Source organism: Lolium perenne, chromosome 6, assembly GCF_019359855.2.
Source record: "Lolium perenne isolate Kyuss_39 chromosome 6, Kyuss_2.0, whole genome shotgun sequence".
Lineage (NCBI taxonomy): Eukaryota > Viridiplantae > Streptophyta > Magnoliopsida > Poales > Poaceae > Lolium > Lolium perenne.
This window is the reverse complement of record NC_067249.2, coordinates 80,335,793-80,343,651: the sequence shown is the minus strand read 5'-3', so window position 1 is coordinate 80,343,651 and position 7,859 is coordinate 80,335,793. Positions and strand designations below refer to the sequence as shown.

Here is a 7,859-nt window from a genome sequence, read left to right as displayed (position 1 = left end):
GCGGGAAGCTCGCTGGCAACGAGATCTTGGGGCTTGGGTGTGGAGAGGGTTCGTCGCCGCCAAAGTCGAGGGGTTGGAGAAGGTTTAGAGGGAGGTTGAGGCGGTGGACGACCGGCAGAAGTTGGGGCTTGCGCAAGGCGGGCGGGAGTTCCGTCAATCGTGGCTATTGGCAAAAAGTGGTTAGGTCGGGGGTGTGGGGGTGGGGGGAGGGGGGTCATGCTCTGCCACCAGTCGCCCCAAGAGTTACTTGCACTGTTGGCCCGTTCTTGCCAGCCTTCTACAGTTCTCTTGTATTGAAAGTTGTCGCTTGGTTGTTTGTTCTGCATTGCTTCCTACCACAAGGCATAGGATACGTGTTCGATGTAATAGCTAGCTGAAGAAAAGATAGAAGTGCTTGATGTTTGGAATCTTTGTATAGGCATTTGTACTATCGTTTCATATTTGCATGCATGATTTTTCCTCCACTTTCTTTGTTACACGTCTTTGGTCCTTGTTACCTTAATTTAAATTAGCCAACTATCAAATAGACAGTGCACCACTTTAGACGATAGGCAGAGCAAATGTCCAACATACCTTGGGGCCCCCGTTTTTATTATGTTTTTCTTCTCCATATTTTCTTGGTTCGTTTCTATCTTATTTTCTACTACTAAACTACCACACATTTGGTATTTTCACGTACTTGTGTCACATGATAGATTTAGCTAAAAAACATTAGACATCTCATAAGCCCAAACCCCATACCCTCAAAAGAATGGGGTGTTTTTACGAGTGAGTCGTTTCAGAGGACAGGCTCCTTTAGCCCGCTTTTCGAATTGTTTGAAATCGGCATTTTTAAGTTTCAAAATATTCTGAGAAAACATGTGTGGAAAATTCAATGAAAATATTATATATTCTAGGATGTGTAAAAAAGATAAATTTCAAGATCTGAGATAGTGAACCGTGCAAAACTCAAAAACCTCCCGGTTTGTCGGTATTTGTCATTTTTTGTTGGCAGAAATACAAATTATTTTGTATTGAGATTTTAAAACACCATAGCCTGGATCTTTATCAACATTTAGGAATTCTTTTCAGATTTTTTGAAACTTTAGACTTTACAAATAATCAAAAAAGGGCTCTAGGGAGTTTGTCCTTCAAAGTGACGCTTACCAACGTTCCTAGGAGCTTCTCCCATCGGAATCTATATAAGTTGCCCAAAAGAATTTGAGATGTGTATCCTGTATAGCTGCCCGATGATATAACCTCCAGAGCAAATTCATTGCACCTGCAAATTCAGATGCTTGAATTTGTAAACAGGCTAAGATGAACCTTTTCTGGATCTTTGTCCATAAAATGATATTGCAAGTTTTTTTCAAATATAGATGCATCTAGGTTTTTTTCATGCTTTTCCCGACGATATGGAGAAAGAAAGCAGCAATCAATAGTCTAATCCTCCCTTGTCCCTTACTTTTGAGGAATTCCTCTTTTTTCTCAAATGAGAGCAAAGCAGGTTTGAAAAATGATCTTAGAGTGTTCAGGGTAGGGTGGTAGGGCCAAGGTCACATAAATGGTGACATCTTTTATTGACAAAGGTATGGACGGTAAGATGACGTCCCAAGTTTTTCTAAATAACTGTCTAGATCCATCGGTAAGAGTACAAAACACCATATGGTGTGCCACTGAGCCACAATCAGTTTTAGTAGTTGTACTGAGTTATGTAACCTTCAGTGGTTATATGTTGACAACCTTTTACTACAAAAAAATGTCTAAGCCTTGCTACTGAGGCACACGCAGAATTACTTTGCAACTGAGTAAGTAAAGGACTGAAAGGATAAGGCACAGCACACAAATAGAGATCAAATAATCCAACCTGATTCAAAGATTAACTAATCAAAAGTCACATAAATCGTCCAAAAAACAAAGTTTTGGTTGCATTTTTCGATACAAAACCAGTATCCATAACACTTCAGTACGACAGAGTGACCACAAGTCCATATATGACAAGTAACAAAAGAGAAGTAGACATAACTTAGACGGACAAATAACAAAAATGCATTAGAAAGTTGATAGTAAAGCAGCAAGAGACTAGATATAAAAGGCTGAGCAACGGAGCTCAGGATGCAATGTCGCAGATGCAGGAGCGCAGAGTTTTAGCTCGAGGTTTGAGCCGGACCACTGTTGGCAGGAGCAGGAGGAGCAGCATTTGTTGTGGTAGGTGCAGGTGCAGGTGCAGCGGCAGATTGGTCTTGGGATGCAGCAGGAGTTGTAGCTTCAGTAGAATACGCCGGGGGCTGCCCATAGCTACCGCTGCCATAAGGATCACCGTATGACTGCTGCTGGCCATAGCCAGGGTGGCTTGCAGGGGGCGCACCAGGGTAAGGTGGGGGTGCACCATAGCCTGGCTGGCCGTAACCATACTGCCCATAACCACCAGCCTGAGCAGATGCAGGAGGTGCTGCCTGTCCATAAGGAGCAGATGTAGGTGGTTTCTGACCCTGGGGAGACTGCCCATATGAGCCCTGACCATAGCCACCCTGTGCCGGGGGTTGGGCTCCATAGCTAGCCTGTGTCTGTGGAGCAGCGTAGCCAGATGGGGGGACAGAACCTTGTGCCGGGTAGCTTGATGCAGCACTGGTAGGTGGTTGGGTAGAATAACCAGGGTTGCTTCCAGTAGCTGGAGTTGAAGCCTGTTTCCCTGGAGATGCTTGACTAGCCCCACCTGGACCACCATAGCTCGGAGGAGCAGAACCATCCTGAGTTGAGTTTGCAGCTGATCCATAACCAGTTGTGCCATAGCTTTGCTGATCATATCCAGTCTGCTGAGAATAGGCCGGCTGCTGCTGCCCTTGGTTCTGATAACCAGAGTAATCATAAGCTTGCTGCCCACCACTCTGCTGAGAATATGTAGAATCACCATAACCTTGCGAAGCGTAAGTAGCAGGCTGGCTGTAATTATATGAACTAGCATCAGCAGGTGCGGCTGTTCCAGGGGCAGGTTGTTGTTGCGGTTGCTGCTGTTGGTTATAATAGTCATAGCCAGTGCCAGGGGGAGTCTGCTGAGGCTGTTGGTTTGAAGATTGATCCCACCCAGTCTGGTAACCTCCAGATGCTGGAGGATAGCTGCTATAAGGTGGCTGGCCATACTGTGGGGGCGCACCAGGGTAAGCTCCAGGCTGCATGTATCCATAACCAGGCTGCTGTGTTGCTGGCGCACCAGGTGCCCAGTTAGCCTGAGGACGAGGAGGGCGATAGCCTTGCTGAGGATAGCCACCTGACATTGTGTTTCTGGCACGATTCTGCAAAAATAGAGTTTGCACATCTGTATATGTATAGAACGAAAACATACAATGTACCATGCAGGATAGAGATTGCAAAAACAACAGACAAATCATGTGCAAAACAGAGCAAAGTAATATATGTTGAAATTCCAGAACCACCAAGAAAAATGAGGAAGCTACTCACCGAGAAAGATTCTCAAGCAATTTTGGTGATGCCCATCTAGCGTCTCCCATGTGCAAAACTATGGGAGCTAATGAAGATTGGGCAGCTAAACAAACACATATATTGGATAGCAAGCAATAAAAGATTGCCATGCAGTTTATACATGTTGACAAATTAATAATAATCTATGATGGTAGCAAGATTCTTAATATGAGGAACATCTATTTAGTGCTACAAGACCATACACAAGATAGTTTTGATAGTCTTGATAACAATGTTCTAAACTAATAAGCAAAAGTAATTTCAAAGGAGGCATATAAGAGTTGTTTCTAAGCAGCTTGGTCGTGTGGTAACCTGAAAAGTCACAGGGGAGAAAACACAGGCAAAACTACACATAAATAGCTTCTTGTGAGGAAATATGCATAAATTATTACAAAAACCAAACTTGGCAATTCACATACAAAATTTAATAAATAACTAATCCACATACTGTTAATATTCTTAAGTATCACATGCTGCTCCCAAGTGGTGGTGGTAGCAATAGATAAAGTTGGATCAAAATAAGCACCAGGAAATGAACAAGGGCAATAATGCCAGAGAAGATTAACATCTAGCCTCCAGACAGAGTAAAAGATGTACAACCAAAAATCGATGTCAAAACAGGCCACCTGGTTACAAGAATGTACAAATTCAATCCCAGGTACAGAAATAACAAATGCCAATTTGAGAGTACATGACCAGATATAGGAGATCAGATCACATGCCGTATACAAACTATTAGTTCACAACTTTATCTTTTAACCAGCAGCATCGAGTATATTAACATTAAGTAGCAACAAACCTGATCTCCAGGATAGATCTGTGCAGTCCCCAGACCTAGTTACGAACTCTAATTTGGCTTTATGTCAACAGAATGGTCTGCCCTGGGATATAATTATAGTGCCACAAGCACATGCATGATATGTAGTGAAAGACAGCACAGAAAACCACATTCCCAAAATATCATAATGGTACATGGCTCAACTGAAGTATTATGAATTCCCTATTATTTAAATTTCCAAAAGCACACAGAATCTTCAGTTGAGAGAGCTCAAAAGAGCAGAGCAGCTAATAATATTTGAAGCACGGCCATTATAAAATTGTTTTATTTGACTATAGCCTGTGAATTATGCGTCCTATTGACATGTACTGCGAGTATAATTGACGAGAACAGAAGGTCGCATAGCGGCATAAAAAAGGAAAAATCTTTGAAGCAAAGCATGGAAAAAGGTCGGTCACGTAGCGAAATGATAAAATGAGACAAATACACAATAACATAAAGATGAGAATTAAACCAGCAAGATTTCAACATCACAGATGAATAACAAATTGCTATAGTAATTGGCAGGTAGCATAACAAGAAAAAGAAAGCCGACCTCACTGGTAACCTCATTAACTAGCTGCTTTGCAATTTCAATTTGCTCCACTGTTCCATCAATATACAGTGTCCTTTCAGTTGCAGGATCACCAGGGGGCAAATGCAAAGGAATGACCTGAAAGTATATGTGCATATAATGAAATCATAATGAAGATGATTATGATGATAAAAACAATTTAAACTAGAAGCACAGGCATAAGTAGTCCCAGATCTCACAAACAAACGGTGTTTGCGTGGGCATTAGGTAATGGTATATCATATTATTCTCATGTCATAGAACACAAATGGAATGATAAAACAAGAAAAACGGCTAAACTTAAAAAGCAGGAGCTTTAGTTACTTTCGATTTTAGCACAATCCAAATTGGAGTTGATTTTACTCACTAGCACATACACAATAGTACAAACCTGTATACGAGCTCCAGATTTGGCCTGCATTGATTTAATAGTCTCACCACCCTTCCCAATAACAAGACCGACCTGAGAAGAAAAGGAGAGTGAGCTTTCATAACACCATAGAAGCTAAAGTCTACCAAATAATACCAGCTGCAGCAGCTCACTGTTGCAAAGTGCGATATTCAATGGCATATTGACAAGTTCAGCGATTTACCTTGTTGTTAGCAATTTGCATTTGGAATTGCTCAGAGCCTGGTTGAGGTGGATTGTACTTCCTATTAGAGACAGTGCCAGACGCACCAGCATCAGCCTGCAGAAGGTTAATGACAAGTATTGTTGATCAGATGGATGCACAACTATATGCAAGTCATGAGCGTAACAGGCAAAACAAGTAATACCTCTGCCAGAACATCATTTATCAACTGCTCAGCTCTGCTTATCTGATCAGGAGTGCCCGAAAGATCAACCGATCTTGTCTGTGAGCCAGGTTGAACATCCATGTCCCTTGTTACTTGGATCTTTGCGCCTGACTGAAGTTGAAGATGTTTTATAGTTTCCCCGGATTTTCCAATGATAACACCAACCTAAACACGTAAACAGGAATTATGAAACAACAGACCAACCAAACCACTTCAAGCAACATTGTACCATCATATTCATGAATCCAACGTCAAGACAAGCAAAAATATAAAGTAGCTAACCCTTCCATTCGGTATATCAATCTTTTTGGTTGTACTGCCACTCTGGTATCCACCATATGAGGAATACTGATGTGCACTTCCTTGAGAAGATAGCGGTGAGATGGTAGAACCATGTCCTGAAAGCAAAACAGCCACCCATTATACTGGTTATACTTATGACAGCTGCAGATCTGTTTAGTGAACGCAGTACAGACTTTTTTTATAAACAAAGAAAGATGAGCAAAGAGATTTTCAATACATTTAATTGCAAACTAATTTATTCACGATAAATAAAAATACTGCAGTAAAATATACCAGAATGTATATTTGGCTCGTCAGTGAAGAATCAAGAGCTGACTGAGATGAGATTGCAGGCAGAATCTCTCCCCCGAGAGGAGCCTGCTCGTCTGACATATTCTTGTTCGTACTGCCTTATTACTTGGATTTGTGCATTAACATAAATGAAATAAAAGAAAAAGAGCCTAACAGGGTAGTGCGTCATTCAGAAATATCCGTGCAATGGTTCCGACAACAGTTCCCCAGATGATATAGTCAGATGCATCTAAGGGGCTACGGACAGGTACATCTCAATGACGAAATACACGACACATGGATGCAAAAAAAGTAACCAGCAGAATTTAACAAAGAACAATAGTCCTCGCCTACACAGGAGAAAGCATTCAGCAATCTGCGACCCATTAGATACCATCCAAAGGTTGTTTGGAGCACGGGATGCCGCATCGTTTTGTGCTTGTTAACAAACTAACATCAACCTAGCTGTGGCGTGTTATCAGAGTAGCCACACCTTTCAAGCCCGCGATAACAATAATATGGAGATCTACAATTCCTAAACATGCATAGCATGGAAGCAAAAAAAAATCGCCTGAATCGCACAAGAGCTCCAAAAAATTGAGCACCGCGGCATCTGAGCCTTATAGATCTTTCGATCCAGCAGCCAAATCAAAGGGCGACTCGTAGGGGAGAACAACGAACTTCTACAGTAGAGGAATTTACGAGATTACTACACGCACAAACAAAAACAGATCTCCGGATCTAGCAGGGGATTCACGAGGTTGGTCAGAGTTACTCACCACCACCGGCTGAGGACGAGAAGCCGAGGCCGCCGCCGCCAATACGGCCGGACCCTCCAAGGGAAGCGCCTCTTTCGGCGCCGGCGTCGTCGTCGCCGTTGTCGACGCGGGGGCGCTTGGCCTCCGCGGCGCTGAAGAGCCTGGCCGCGATCTCCTGCGCGCGCTGCTTCGCGAGCTGGATCTCGTCGGGAGGCGGCGGCACGGTGTTGTACGATGACGGGACCGGAGCGGTGCCAGCAGGTGGTGACGCAGGCGGCGGCGGCCCGGAAGAGAACCCCGTGCGGCGAGGCGGCGGGGACGGGTCGTCGTACTTGCGCTTGGAGGAGTAGTGGTCGTCGGCCATGGCGGGCGGGCGACGGCGGGTGGCTAGGGTTAGGGTGGAGGCGGCGAGGTGGAAGTTGTTCGCGGGGGGATAAGACGGCTGAAAACCCTAGCGGAAAGCAAGCTGGGGTGTGTGTTATTTATAAAGCTATAAGCAGTAAGCCCCTTGGGATTTTACTTCTCTCACGCGATGTCCTCTGGTTTTCCTTTCCCGTGTGCTTCCCGTACAAAGTTTGACAAGCAAAAAAAAAAAATTACACAAGCAATCCCACATAAAAGTGCGGCCCGTCTGGTTTTTTTGAAATAACCACATATTTTCTTAGACAATTCTTTTGCATAGATCATACATATGGTCACCACACGAGACAAATATGCGTGTCAAGTATACCTGGCCATGGGCAGCCCGGCCCGAAAAACTCGGGCCTGGGCCGAGAAATGTTGGCCCGACTGCCGGGCCGGGCCGGGCCTGGGTAGCCCGAAAACGCACTTTAACACTACGGCCTGGCCCGCGGCCCGACGGCCCGACGGGCTTGGTGGG

At 44.0% G+C, this 7,859-nt stretch overlaps 1 protein-coding gene across 1 annotated transcript; it reads right to left on the bottom strand.

The window, feature by feature from the left end:
• Window positions 1–1,832: 1,832 nt before the first annotated feature.
• LOC127307806 (uncharacterized) lies at window positions 1,833–7,442 on the bottom strand. Its single transcript, XM_051338586.2, has 7 exons — window positions 7,001–7,442; window positions 5,931–6,046; window positions 5,628–5,813; window positions 5,444–5,539; window positions 5,242–5,313; window positions 4,833–4,949; window positions 1,833–3,272 (listed from the first exon to the last, which is right to left on the bottom strand). The coding sequence occupies exons 1-7, from the start codon at window positions 7,341–7,343 to the stop codon at window positions 2,127–2,129; spliced, it is 2,076 nt and encodes a 691-aa protein (XP_051194546.1). The 5' UTR covers window positions 7,344–7,442; the 3' UTR covers window positions 1,833–2,126.
• Between the last annotated feature and the right edge of the window lie 417 nt (window positions 7,443–7,859).